Source organism: Herpailurus yagouaroundi, unplaced genomic scaffold (assembly GCF_014898765.1).
Source record: "Herpailurus yagouaroundi ecotype Mexico unplaced genomic scaffold, PumYag 197, whole genome shotgun sequence".
Lineage (NCBI taxonomy): Eukaryota > Metazoa > Chordata > Mammalia > Carnivora > Felidae > Herpailurus > Herpailurus yagouaroundi.
In genome coordinates, this window is record NW_024412428.1 from 14,073,685 (window position 1) to 14,089,081 (window position 15,397).

Here is a 15,397-nt window from a genome sequence, read left to right on the forward strand (position 1 = left end):
ATATAGTTTTTGGTCTTCTACCCACCGACTTTATGATATTTTCAGCATCATAAACCCAAATTCCTAACTTTATTTAAAACATGGTAAAGTTACAACACATGGTATTTTGCTTTCAAAGCAAACTGAAAATGTTCTGTTTGTGTAGATATGAATGTTTGAAAAAAAAAATAGACGTCTATTTAGTCTGACTTACATAAAAACCATTCTGTAGTTAATCCAAGAGGAATATAAACTCTCCTCTTGGTCATAAAAAATATTTCTATTCCTACCTTCTTGAGAAAGAAAAAGTCATTGGCATTGGACTACATACTGACTGGTGGACTGAGACTTTCTGGTGTGGAGACAAAAAGCACATTGGGATTGTAGTCAGGAATTTTGAGTCCTGCTCTGTCCATCACTGGCTGTGTAAACGATTTACTCAGTTCTTAGTTAAGTAAGGAACAGTAATAATCCCTTCCCGCTCGCCCAGAATTGCCCTAGGTAAGATGTGCAAATGCTTTTTAAATGGCTGAGATGCTCTGAAATGAAGGCTTTCCCCCAGACCCCTCTTACAATTTTAAAATTAAGTAACTGCAGGTCAGAGAAAAACATTCAAAATCAAGCTCCCATCAGAACTCATCTCAGGGCACTCTCCCTTCCTTCTTCCTTTCATCGGCACCTTCTCCATATGTATTTCATCTCCTCATAATCTACTCAATTACTCCAAATCATGCTCTCGGCTGCAGTCACTGAAATGGGCCATTTCTCCATGAATCCTGCAAGTCAGTCTATGCAGAGGCTGGTGGCACTCAATGTTGAGCCTGTGCTTGGATGATCCCATTCCCTTTATTCTCACTTACGTTTCTCCAGATCCTTTCAAGGGCAGCCATATTCTCTCCCTTACTCGTCGTTCTGCCTGGAGAACCCTTGCCCTGGCCCCTTTAAAACCGGTCAGGTCTCGCCACTCCTGCCACTTTCTCTAGTTAGCAACCTTCTAAATGTTTGCCCTGGTAGATGAACCCTGGTGCTCAAATGCTCCCATGCTTTTAGTTGCGCCACTAACCAGGAACTTCAGAGCAGTTCTTTCTAGAAATCTATCATGTCATGATCACATGTCACGGAATAAAGGTGGGATGGTTGTTTCTGTTGGATTCATAGACTCTTAGAATGGAAAGAGAATTCATAAAGCGGTCTTTGTCCAATGCTTTGCCTTTATAAGCAGGGAAACTGAAGCCCAGGCATGTGGAGAGACTTGCCTGAATCGCATCACTAACTAGGAACAGCACTCAGTTCTCCTAGTGCAGAAGGAGGAGAAAGAAAACTCTTCCCATTTACTCTGAAGTCTGTTGAAACAGAATGAAATGGAGCCACCACGTGCCAGTAGCTCACTCGTTCTTTGTTCCCAACCAGAATGAGCTGGGGAGAAAACACTGACCACAAGCAGCATCAAAGGGCTAAAAACCAGGGCTTTCCCATGCTGATTGGCCTGACAAGCCCTCTGTTTCAGGGACAGCGAGCATGTACAATCCCACTCCGGGCCTGTAAACCCCTAGGGAGGCTTGTATCTGATGACACAAAGGCAGTTTCCTACCTACCCATGTCCTTGTAATACTCTCAAGGCCTACACAACTAATGACTGGGGTTCCCAAACAACTTGCTCTCAAAGATGCTCCAGATGGGGGTGACTGTCTTTAGGCCTCGCTTCCCTGGGTTCCTGCTCACTTTGCTTCCAGCTCCATGACTGTGGTTCATTTTACTAACATCCTCCTTGTCTGTGTTCCATGAAGCCTAAGTTTTGCTATTGCTGTGCACCCTGCCTATATCACAATCGCCTCTAATTCACGGTCTTCCCTGCCACACTGTAGACTCTTTGGAAGGCAAGATCAAGCCTTGGGCATCCTCTCCGTGTTCTCCACAGTTCACAGCACACAATAGATACTCTGCAAATATTGCAGCTTTTGAAATATGGGAAAGTACAACAGAGGTCACACTATTTCCCCTGTTAAGCACCCAGCCCCCGTCCATCCTGCACATAGCTGACAGGTCAATTATCCCCAGGTCCGATTTATTTATAATTCCTCATAAAGCCCAACTTCTCGTCCTAACATTCACGATGTGTTTACAGGACACACTTCCAGGGTCTCATTCTTGTAATTACTCAGTTACCTGCAGACTTACTGTTCTCCATTAGCGGACACTTGATTTTCTTGCACAGCTTCCATTTACTCTGTTTACGGTTAACCATACCTCAGTTTCCCTTTCGATGTGCCCTGCTCCTGTACTGTGTGGTTCCAGTGAAGATGACCATAGTCCCATCTTTGAAAGTGGGGCAAGGATGGGCTTGTGACCCAGGAGCAACCATGAGCCTAGTGCACTGCCCAGCATCCACAACTGGTTCAGCAGGGCTACCCAAGCCAGTTAATAGGACGCAAGGAGGTTTTCACTGGAATTTCACATTTGTAATGAATCCCAATTGTGGAAGGATGGTGGGCTTGGAGCTGCTTCCTACCTCCTAGTACCATGTGAAGCTCCAGTCTAAAGGCAACAAAGGGAGGCAGAGTGGAGGGATGGAAAGAAACCATGCCATGGCTGAGTGCTGAATCCATCCATCACTGAAGCCAGACCCAACCTTGGAACCTCTCAGATTAGATGAAATAATAAATTTCTTTTTTTGTTTAAGCCAGTTTGGTTTGGGTATTAGTCACCTGCAATCAAAGAAGTCCTAACTGATGTATCTCTGAGTACGCCTCAATCATTCTTGCCCTACATCTTGGCTCAAGTGCTCACCTATCTGACATTACTTCTCCTCCTTCCTGTCCACTCAAATTTATCCATGTTCCGAGATTTGATCAAACTCAAATCTCGATGGTAGAATCTGAAACTTCTTTGCATTTTCCAGAATGCCTAGCGACTGTGGCACATATATTAGAAACATATTAAATATTTCTCAATTAATAGGGGATTAAACTATTTTAGATGATTATGTGCCTTCTGAATAACAACCAAAAAAAATGGAACTCTATAATACAAAAGCAACTCTATAATACAAAAGAATAAGAACTTAAAAGCATCACAAGTTAATATTTAAGGATACGGCATGATCAAATGGTTATGTCACATAAAGTTAATATTCTCTTACACTCATATCATTATCTACTCAACAACCACTTATTGCAAAATTCTCATCATGGTAAACTGATGGTAAAACATGGTGAACTGTCATCTATCATAGCTTTAGAATTTTAATTGTGGCTATAAAATGAACTTGCCTCTAAAGTATATGTAGTCTGGGGCACCTATGTGGCTCAGTCAGTTAAGTGTCCCACTCTTGATTTCAGCCCAGGTCATGATCTCATGGTTCATGAGATCAGTTCATGAAATCAAGCCCGGCATCAGGCTCAGCAAAGAGCCTGCTTGGGAATGTCGCTCTCCCTCTCTCTCTCTGCCCCTCCCCTGCTCACCCGCTCTCTCTCAAAATAAATAAATAAATAAATAAACTTAAAAATATATAGTATGACAGTTCAAATTTTACACTCGAATTCTGTAGACTCCATTTGTAGTACAAAACAGATGAATTCACCAAGATAACAGAACAATGTGCTATTCCATAATTTTAAAAAGTTATTGCTACACAATATATATTCAATCCAACTGCCAGTTTATTTCTCCCCCCAAAAAGCATTCAAAACACCACTTTTCCCCTTAAGTGCTGCATCACAAATTTAAATTCTGGTCCCTTTCAATGATTTCTGGCAGGCTGCTTTCCTCTTTATCAATTGCCAAAATTCCCAGTATCAAGCAAATAGGGTCTCTCCTTAATGCCTGTCTTTGTAAGGGAAGTTTGTCCTCATGTAGAGCCTGGACATTCCATTAAAACTTAAGACTTCCTAACAGATTTATTATTCTATTAGTTATTTTGCTCAGTTTGTAGGTTTGTTAGAACCGACATGAACGGCCTTGCAGTAGAATTCCCAAGTGTCTCCTCAGTAAGTTATCACTTTGTTAAGAACTCATAAGAGAATCTGAAGCCTGCATTATCACATTTTGGTGCTAATTACCACAGGTTAGAGGTGAGCAAGAAATCTCTTGAGATTCTGGAGTTGACCGGTAGTAACCAAATATGAAGCTCTAATCTAGTTACTTAAAATATGTACCAAATAACAACTGCTATCCTGTGTACTGAGTTACAGCTAACTAATAGCGTACTGGGGGATCCTGGCAAACAGTACACATAGATGACCATATAAAATGATAAGGAGAAACTAATATAAACCTGTCCTACACAGAAGAAACACTACCTCAGACTGTAAGTTCTTGATTATCACAGTGTCCTTGGGAGCTGCTGGATCAAGTGTGAAAACTAAGGAATGGTAAAACAATGCCAGCGACCTCAACAATTCAGGTGGCTATACACACAGTAGTTGGAAATCTTGGAGAAATTAACATCCATCAGATTTTGGTGTCTGGTGCAATACCAAGCATGCATGAATAAAAGACAGCGCTTGCCTATTACTGAAGAAATATATTCCAACAATAGACAGAGCTAATGAACTCAGACACTGGCCTCTTCTGTTACAATGAAACAATACTATCCCCCTCATAGCACTCAGATATTTTAAATCTTTATTTTTGACGTTACTTTTGGGAATCAGCATAAATATAGAGGCCATATCCATCTAGCATATCAATGAAACGTTGAAGAGAAAATATAGCATGGAGGAGGAAAGTCAGGAATGGATCAAGAATATGAACCAGAACATTAGCTTTGTTTTTGCCAGTCTGCATCACCCGCATCTCTGTAATGTTTGTCTTGTCGGGTAGCTTTAGCTTAATCCGCTTGGAAGCAGCAATTGGGGTAAGTCAGGAGAGCTAGCTTTTTGTCCTAGCTCGGCTAATTATGTGTCCTTGGACATGTTTCTTAACCACATTGAGGCCCATAGATGGAAGGGGAGATACAGTGCATGATCCCTAGGGAAACTTTCACCTATGAAATACTATGAATATGCTTAATATCACCATCAATCTATTCTAATGGCTTATGTTTTTCTCTTAGCAAACAATAGGCTTTGCAGTCTATGGATCAAAAATAATTCTGTTCTGCAACACGGGCAGGACTTGCAAGAGATGAACCTCATTTAAGTTGTGAGGCAATGTTTTGTGTCATGGCATAATTATTGGATTTAAGTAACAGCATTTTTCAGAGGCAAACGTTGACTGATTTTCCGTTTTTGCTTTTCTTAATTTATTGCTAGCCATCACAAGTAGTCTTCATTTCATTAATAAAAGAACATTATTGTGCATTTTGCCTTTTAGCCCATCCATTATTCATACTACCAAGGAGACTAAACTGAGGATGCAGCTGTTGGGGCATTAATCTCAGGAACCCTTTCCCTTGCTCGCCCTCACTCTGTAGGGACTGAGCTATGATTTGCTCGCCACTTTGGACATGTTTTGCTTGCTAGTAAGATTAAACTGGCAAATCGATTGAGATAGTCACCTTCCTCATTTCATTCGGCTTTCTGTCATGCTTATTATGATTCTGTTTTATTCTGCTTTCATATCCGTTTGGGGTCTCGCCAGGCACCGCCCCAGATCTGGATATATGACACGGTATTGCCCTATTGAAATGGCAAAAGGTTGCCTCATGGAATGAAACCTAGTAGCCTTCTAAGCTACTTCCTAGGTGTGACTCTTCAGTGTTACTTCCTTCCTGCCCCAGACAGAACTGCCCGGATGCTTCTCCACCACCTTTCTTAAACACAGGCTCCTCTTGCTGGTCTGTTCTTAGTGGAATCCCAAATTGTCCCTGCTCTCTAGAATGGGTTTCTGATGGCCTCTCACTGGAGGGTTAAAATTATAGCCACTTGCTGAGCTCAGGCTTCTAGAGGACAAAATCAATGTGCTCCCTCTGCCCTACAGACCCTGATTTTCTCATAAGAGAAGCTAAACTGATCTGCCGTCTTGTTTTCCCTTCATCATACTAGTAACCCAAAGCACAACCACAGCCATAACTAACCTTAAGAAAACCTATGGAAATGTAGAACTTACTAAGCAGGTAAGTTATGGGTATTTCTTTTTACTACAAAACAACTTTTTAGCTTTACTGAAAGACTTCCTCTCAGGTTGCTATAAATGGAATGCTATCCTAGAGCATCTCATACGTAATTTAATTGTCCAAACTTTAATATACTCCAAATCCTTCAAAAACATGTTTATCCTCAAAATTAAGGTTCTTCTATATTAATGGTCCCTTTGTTATACAGTTCAATCATTTATTCATTGATTTAACAGACATTTATTGAGGGCCTACTATGTGCCAGACATTCCAGTAGGTGGTAGAGATACAGTTTTTAACAACCCCACCAGATGGTACCTTTTAACTTAGAAATATTTTCCCCCTAGGATGGGAGTGAAACAACTTTTTATGGAAAGGCCGAAGAGTTAATATTTCAGCCTCTGCAGGCCATACGATTCTTTGACCCAAGCATTCAACTCTACCACTGTATGGCAAACAGAGCCATAGACAATTTATAAATGAATGTGTGTGGCCTTGTTCCAATAAGACTTTCTTTACAAAAATAGGCAGTGGGCTAGACTTGGCCCAATGGCTGTAGTGTGCCAATCTCTGCCCCGGAGAGTAACATTTAAAACTTATACTTCATGAGGATTTTTGGCAACAGAGTACTTTAAGTATCACTTAATGCCACAAATGCTCATGAATAATATAAGTTACTCGGCAGTCTATCCCAATCAGAGCATCAAAAATGCTCATGGTTCTACTTTAATAGCGGATGTTTTGATCTGCAGCGAGATCGGTTTTCTCAGGCAGATCTGTCTGCTATGTTGAGTGCAAGATATTCTCCTGGAAATGAGAGGAACCCTGTGAAGCAATGTTTTCTGAGTTCCTGCTTTGGGCAGGGGTCTGTGAAGGCACATTAGCACAGGCAGCTCATACAATCCTGGCCACAGGTTTGGGAGGTTGGTAATACTCTTCACATGTTTACAGATGGGGAAATTGAAAATCAGAGAAAAACGTGGAACGTGCCTAAGGTCACACTGCGGGAAGTGCTGTGGGCTGGATCCCAAACCAGTCCTTCCCAACAGCAAAGTCATCAACTCTCTACACGCTGTGCTGCCAATCTCTAACCAAGTTCGTTACATCTCAATTTTCAGAACTTTTTGGTTTCTCTAAGTGTCAAGTGGCTTGCATGTATTTGAGAATTGTCTGGCTTCAGCAGATGGACATTTACACTCTTTCTTAATGGAATAACAGTGTGTCAATACTTATGGATTAAGTTCTTCATGACTATTCTTCCTACATACTTACACCAAATAAAATCTATATCGTATCAGCAAACATCACTGGGGAACATCTGGAGTCAAAGGATGGCAGGAATAAATACGTAGGAGAGTGTAGATTTTTTTTTTATCAAAAAGAGGAAAAGAGATTCTGAAGCAAGGTCAAAAATAAATATGATATTTTCGATCAATACTGAACAATCGAGGATGTCAAGAGAAGTTTAAAATCTCACTTCACCTTATACCCAATCAGTAAGTCTTGGGATGCCATGACAACTTCTCATTTTAATACTAAGTATGTTATATTTCTAAAGAACGAGAGATATTGTTGACTTCCTCTCTTAGGGGGCCTCTGAAAATAAAAAGACAAAATCTCAAACAGTGAGTACCCTGTTGGACTCGGCGAAATAACACGTATGTCTCATGCTTCCTGTGTTTGAATACCATTGGTGGGCCTACAGTCCTGCCCATCTTTTGAGCGTCTCGGCTTCACTTTTTAACATCCAGGTACAGTTGCAAAACCAAACCTCCTACTTCCCTGATCCTTTTCTCTGTCATCACAGCTTGGGTGGTTTGAAGTTTAAATCTATGCCTTCCCTACATGTTAAACCCTCGGTTACAGAGTCTCAGGACTGGCGTGGAGTAGGGTGGTTAGTCTCTTGCTGGAACGGAGGCGTCTGCTCCTCCTTCTGCCAGTGCTCTGACACTCACTGGGGAGCACTCTCTCCACGGTGGAGGAAGGCCAAGGCAACTCGCAGAGAAACAACCTGCAATGCATGGAACTTGCGGTGGGCATTTGGCTGCTGGCGGAGGCTGGCCTGGGAGCCCTTCAGACACCATGCTGGGGTCTCCTCTCTGGCTTTCATGGGAACTCTTCTTTCAAACCTACACCAAGCAAGATGCATTTAACTGACCCCATTCCTTTTAAGAGCCGAGCATGACAGCATTTAATAGCCTTGCAAAGACTGCGCTTGGCTGCCACCGCTCTGCCTCATTACTCACTGTTTCAGGATGGTGCTTGAATCCAATATGCACATTTTAGTCACGTCATGCCTGGGAACTCAACCACCCTTTTGTCCTAGCTCACCTCCGCATTTTATCTTATCTAGCATTTTCAGCTTACGTCTTGTTTGGATATTTGTTCTGTTTAATCGGGTTACCACGTTCTGGCTGTAGCCTTGTTCTGCGTGTGGAAGATGCAGGATTCTTCTCCGTGTGTTGTTGGCCATAGCACCTGCCACAGTGACAGCTTCACTTGAGAGAGGCACAGAATGTGTATGACCACATCCCCCTTGGATAAGGACGCATTTTCAGGAGGGGACAATGTAACGAGATGTAAGTGGTTTCTAGCGGCTCACGGTAAGGCCATGAGGGAGTGGAATGGCCTCAACGGCTCATTCCTCGGGGAGTGTCCCCCTGGACTCAAGGTGACAGGACCAAGGACTCCTGGAAAAATGGGCCAAGGAGGACACTGCTCCCCTGGTTACAGCTTGGAAGCAGCTCCCCCATTAAGAAGCAAGAGAATGAAGGAGAGAAAGAGGAAAGCGGACCCCCGCCATTTCTCTACCATCACCAAAAAGCCTATTACAAAGGACATGACAATTCTGGGCACCCCGAAGAGATGCTTTTTCCAGCCCATGCCCTGATGCGAGCTGCTTTACAAAAAAGCAACCCCGACTCCCAAGTGTTATGCTCAGAGAAGTGAAAACAGCCATGAGCACTTGTAAACACAACAATTGGGAGCGGGGATGTTTGCCTCTAATGATTGTTTATGTTGGAAGTTGGCTGCCACCGTGGTTAGACAAATGCTCCTACTTCATGGAGATAAAAGGCAAGCATTTGCAATCAGTGAGGAGAGTGTGTTCGTTCTGAGGCTAAATGGCATTATAAAACTTCCTAATTAAGCATATATGCCGATGAGTTTTTAGCCTCGTTTCTCCAATTTAACTTTACATACTGAGTGTGCTGTTTACTCCAACATTAACTATAAACATTGTTGTTACTGCCCCCAGCTGGAAAACAGAGCAGTTTATGTGTGGAAGAAAAAAGAGATTATCTCCCATCTGCTCCTGCCCATTATTCAGGGATGTGTCATTTTGTCTGCTGATGGGAACCATCACTAGGATTTTAGTCAAATGGCCTTTTTATACTTGGCTACATTTATTAATTATTGTGTTTACTTGGCATTTTGCTCCCACCCCTAATCTCACAAATCCAGCAACGGAATCTCCCAGAGCTTTCTTTTTGAAATCAGATTAATTTATATGTGCAATGTGTGTTGCACCAGTATGCACAACTGTAATTAGGCATATTTGACGCCTATTTTTAATTGCATATCAACTTTACTCATATATATTTGGTTACTATGCCTGAGGTTAGGAGGCACACAATTAACAAAAAGGGCAGAGCATGGAGTGATTCCATTTATATAAAGTACAAAACCAGGCAAAGCTAATTAACGTGGATAGAGTCCAGGTCAGTGTTTACCCTTGGGGCTACGTGACCCTCCTGGAAGGGCCCTGAGGTGGAGGGGGGTAATCTCCAGAGGTGCTAGAAACGTTCTGTGCCCGACCTGGGGGCCCTTACCGGGGCGTGTTCAGTTCGTGAGAATTCATGATATGTGCACCCTTCTGAATGCAGATTATCCTTCAGTGAAAAGTAAAAGACGGAGAGACCATTTTCTACATTAAAAAGTCAAAAAGAAGAGTCTGCATAAAGGTAAATCCTGATTAATCCCCCCCCCAAAAAAGGTTAAAAATAAGAGTTCTTTCTATACATATAAAGTTAATTTACTTAAGTAAATAAAAAGGTTGTGTGTAATTCCTGCACGCATATCAGTCTAGAAGACACAAATAGCCTTCGACGTAAAACTGATTTTAAAACATTCATTTAAGTTTAGGTGTTTTCCTGCTTTAAACAGACTTGGAAACTATCATGACTTTAGTATACTGGATAGTTTGTCAAAGTGTGCCCTTTACTGCTTTCTTAAGCCCTTTGTTTTGAGAGTAGAAGTAAAAATTAGGAATAATTAATTGGGAGTTAAAATTACATATTGTGTGTGTCTTATATCTGTATCTATCTATGTAGATAGATATACACACACACACATATATTTCTTGTTTTCTAAAATTTAGTAGTCTAATGCATGAAAAAAACATCAGGTAGCTACATTTCTGCAGGTAGACTCCATCACCTGATGGAAACAAATACCAAAACCCCTGGAATTTTTCCTAGCAAACACTAAGATGTGGAGCTTTACCTGGAGATCATTTCAGAAACATCGAGATGGAGGAGAAAAGTTCCCTGGGACTTCTCAGAGTACATTTTCCAAATCATCAAAAACCATCCTGCCTGTGGATAACTTAAAGAGACACAAACAATGCCCCTTGAAGGAAATGCCAGGGCAGTTGACTAGAATAGAAAATGATTGGATAGAATTCTTAGCCCAGTTTAAAAAAAAAAAAAAAATCGATACCTCCCATACACAGTCCCTTTGCTTCTGCAGATAAGCCGGCTAAGTAATCTGACAGTTACAAAATATTGAAAAATAAATTCATGCAATAGCTAGTACATAAAGGGATTTCCAGGGGGAGAGAGGTAACAATAAAACGAAAACAAAACAAAACAAAAAGGTGGAGAATTTGAAAACACAAGCTTACCAACACACACAATGCATTCTATAGCTCATTGTACTTGGAGAAGCTTCTACTACTAACGTGTAAATGCATTGTTTCATCCATCTAATAAGGTCAAGGTTGGGCTTGATGACTTTAAAATGACAGTATATACTTCTATAGAACGTACACTAAGGCACTATTGTTCTTCCATTTGTTAAGGGACAGAAGAGCACCGGTAATCATTGTTTTAATTAGCAACATCAGGAAAAGGCTTTGGCATTAACACTAAATATACTGTCCTTTTAACTGTAAGGAAAATTGATACTGAGCATGTGCAATGGAAAGAAAGCTGGCAAATGTCAGTGTGAATAATGGGTGAAAAAAAGGAATGAGGGGGTGTGGCATCTCAATCAAGATTAAAATGAAACTGATAAAGCAGCATATGGACTGGATAACAAATCAAAAGCATGTTTATCCACTGAAGGAACTGGTTAATGGAGACTGCCAGCACGTTGCCATGGAAACACTGACTGTTGAGCTGCACCATCTCATACCTTATCCAATACATTCCTGGTTGCTGGTAGTAGTCCAAAGACCCTGATCTCTTGATGGTAAACCCGTGGTCCAGCTGAGCAGAGAGAAATGGGGGCAACTCAGTGGATCGACATTGTGCTAAAGAATTAACGACTCCAGACCAAGCTCTTCTTCATTGACTATATATTCATATATAGTTACGATGCCTCTTCTGCAGGGTAACTAGCTAATACCCTAAATCTGCACCTTGAAAATAAAAAGGCAAGAAAAAACACTAATCCCTCATGAATATCTCGGAGGCCAATTTGTTAGAATAGATCTAATTTGTCAGACAAGGTTTTGAATGCACATTTAATAATGTCCTCTCAATTTCAAAAGATATAAACACCTCTTCATATGCCATAGAATGGAAAATGCTTCACAGTTAAATGAAGTACTGAAATCAGTTTTGGCCACCTAGGAGAAAGCAGATCGGACCCCCTCCTCCCCATCTTACCCCATCAGGCTTAAATTTGAGGGCTTCGTAAATATGAAATAAAAGATGACAGGAACCCTCACAAATCACAGCGATTTGGAATTCTTTCTTGAAGAGTTAATCTTCGAAAGCAGAACTACTCTTAAAGGTGAATCTTAATTACATTTCTGAACTAAAAAGATATAATATAAAACAGTAAGTTTTCTCTATGAAAATACAGAAAATAAAATGAAATGAAAAATAGTTTTCAGTGTATATTAAAAATGCATATGTACAGTCAAGAGCTTAAGATTAACCAAAGGTACAATAAATAGAAGACAGGATAAGGTCTCAAAGTTGTTCATCCTGGAATAAGACGTTAGGCTTTGGCTACCTAGGAATAAAAGGTTCAATCCCCAAACTTGAAAACAATACCCATGCGGTACACCCACTCGCCCATTCTGCCCACGAGAGGAGGCAACACGCACACCTTTCCTTAGAGAGACACCCGAGAGTGCTGTGCTGACAGTTTCTACTTCTGAATTCACAAAGGCATGGCAAAAACAGGCTGGGGCACCAGACGTTTAAACTAAAAACTGCTTGGAGGACTGGGGGTTCTGATTATAAACTAGGCTATCTGGGTGTTCGTGGAACAACGATGTGAGATTTTAATCTTTAAAAAAGGTGCGTTTCGTTTCATTTAAGAAAAAAAAATGAGTCCAAGTACCCTTGCCTCAGGGAGTCATATGAAGTCCTGCACTTCTGTTTTAGTCCACGGAGTTGGCTACTCGGTAACTAGTCCTCTGTTGCCATCTACAGGCCAAGTGTCCCATAACAGGACACACATCGGAAGGCGTTAGTGCCACGGGCTCTCACTGTACGACTCGGCTTCCCAGAATCACAATTATTTGCACACTGATTAGTATGGATTTGTTCAATTAGACTGAAATGCTCTATTTGCATGAGCAAAATGCAAAGGAAGAACTTTAAAGCATTAGGAAAATTATCGGTTAAAATAATAAACAGAATTAAATGAGGAAAAATAAATTGGAACTGACATCTTAGTCATCGGTTCTTCATCAAGCTGAGCAAATCTAATAATGCCTCCCTCCCTCCCTCAGCTCCCAAGAAGTCCACCGTTAAAATGTCATCTCTAATTCCATTTTATGTCTATAAATTGCATTTTAATAACCTTTTGTTTCCCTTTCTCTGTTCTGTTGTGTGTGTGCGTGTGTGTGTGTGTGTGTGTGTGTGTGTGTGCGCGCGCACGCGCGTTTTAATCCCCCAACTACTGAGAAAGGTAGTAAAGGGACAATGGTGTCTTTCTGAGAAGGCAGAGTGCTGCATTTACAAGGGTAGCAATGGGTTTCCACCTAATCACGTCACCTGACCTCAATGTCAGAACACCCTTTCTCCTTTTAGAAGGGCCGGATGATCACCATGGGCCTCCAGCTGGTAATTACTCTCCTGGCTAACTTGAGGACCTCTTGCAACCTTAATATAAAGTTATCATTTGCCCTTTCTTTGGTCTTAATAATGCAGGGGGTGGGAAGCAGAGAAGAAAAAAAAATGACAACAGGAACAAAAAACACTGAGGTTCAGAACCACGAGTGCATGTTAAACTATGCTCGTGTCATAAATTACATCTGAGACTAGATCCTGTTTGTTATGACAGGATGCTCTTTTTCCTTTGTCACTTTGGGAAAGAAAAAGTGTCATGAATTCCTTTATAAGCATTGCTGATCTCCAGTGGGTAGTTAGATTTCTAACTAAGGAAAGAGGAGTGCCAGTTAAAGATTAATGTTTTAATTGTTGATTTCCTGAAAATATAAGCTGACTGATACTACATTCTAAATACCTTTTGTTTTTCATTTTAAAGGGTGTGTGTAATTTCCAAACAATCGGTCCCATAGAGGCAGTTTAAAATTAAAATACATTATTTTATAGCCTCTGGGGAGAGCACACGTGCCCATGGGAAAAAATTCTGTCTGAACGAAATGTATGCTGCAATCAGTTTTTCTTATCTATCAATAGAAGCCATTTACAACATTATATTAATTATAGGAATTTTTCATGTAGGTGAATTAATAATCATATTGTGTTATTAAATTGTTGAGTGGTGTTTATAGGATGCACCATTTATGAAGGATATTCCTCCTACCTCCCACTTATAGTCTGCCTCAGAGCAGAATATCATGCTTTGGCAGTTATGCCATAGTTTGAATTGGAAGACAGTTGACTCTTGAACAATGAGGGTAGGGATGCTGACCCCCAGCACAGTCAAAAATCCATGTATAACTTTTGAGTCCCCCAAATTTAACTACTAAAAGACTACTGGAGACTGGAAGCCTTACTGATAACAGGAAATTAACACATATTTTGTATATATATTACACACTGTGTAAATAAAGGAAGCTGGAGGGAAGAAAATGTCATTAAGAAAATCGTAAGAGAAAGTACACTTACAGTCCTGTATATATTTATTTAAAAACACCCACATCTAAGCGGACCCATACAGCTCAAACCCGTGTTGTTCAAGGGTCAACAGTATTATTTAATGTCAGGGCTCCTTTTTCTTGTGCTAGTCCCCTGAGACTTAGTCTTTGCCCTGTGAGAACGGGAAAACTGCTGTGGAGTATAAATGACTTATCCAATGCTATTCTGAAAGTTAATCACAAAGGCAGCCAAACTGGCCAATTTCTAATCCCTAGCCCCGCCCTGCTACCGGCGACCTCCCCCAGGTTTTAATGGAGGGTGTGGACATTTTTGAGAGAAAAGCACTCTGTGGGGGGCACAGAAATGTATACATCAGGGCAGGCCAGCTACTCCTCAAACAACACCTGAAATTTACAGTTGTGCTCTCTCTCTCTCATGCTTGAAATATTAACAATGCTGATTAACATGTGAATTGTGCCTTAGAGGGGACAAGGCACTTTCCCAGATATTTCTCCAAACAGCTCATTGTTTTGAGTCTGAGTTAAGTTGATGCTTTTTTTAGATTTGTAGTGAATAAAGAAGATTCAATAAGCACACAACTAATGTGTACACGCAGCCATACACAGTCCATTTTACAATTTATATTACTAGTTTGTATAGTTTCCATGGAAATGTTAGTGATGAACTGAGAAACTGATATGGAATTGTATTCAAAATGGTCCAATCATGATATTTAGGGGGAAAAATTCCATAGGCCTTGATCTTCAAATACTAAGTTAGAGTTTTTTGAGATCTACTTAGATAAAGTTTTAATAAACTCCGATGGATTAGGTTTCAGAATTTATCCCAATTTGATTAAAGTAGGATTTCTCCTCAAATCTGTGTTGTCTATCCACTGGAAAATTGCCCTGAAGTTCCTGCCCTTAGTCATTGTTAAGACTCCCAGAATACCGTGAACAAACCATTATTGAGCAACCAAGGCAAACTTAACCAAAGACTAATCAAAATAAAAGACCAAGAAAAACGAAAACAAAAAACAAAGTGACGAAGGTGGAAAGGCACCCTTTCTAGCCCCATA

The 15,397-nt window shown here is 40.8% G+C and overlaps 1 protein-coding gene across 6 annotated transcripts in view; it reads right to left on the reverse strand.

The window, feature by feature from the left end:
* The window catches only part of DCLK1 (doublecortin like kinase 1), a 345,711-nt gene that overhangs the window by 7,278 nt on the left and 323,036 nt on the right, over positions 1-15,397 (reverse strand). For 3 of the 6 annotated variants that reach the window (XM_040448195.1, XM_040448194.1, XM_040448198.1), the window contains one exon: positions 11,450-11,523. The exons of the other annotated variants lie outside the window; for them this stretch is intronic. In XM_040448195.1, the coding sequence (XP_040304129.1) occupies positions 11,450-11,523 (74 nt within the window). The remainder of the gene's footprint in view (positions 1-11,449; positions 11,524-15,397) is intronic. 6 annotated transcript variants of the gene reach the window in all.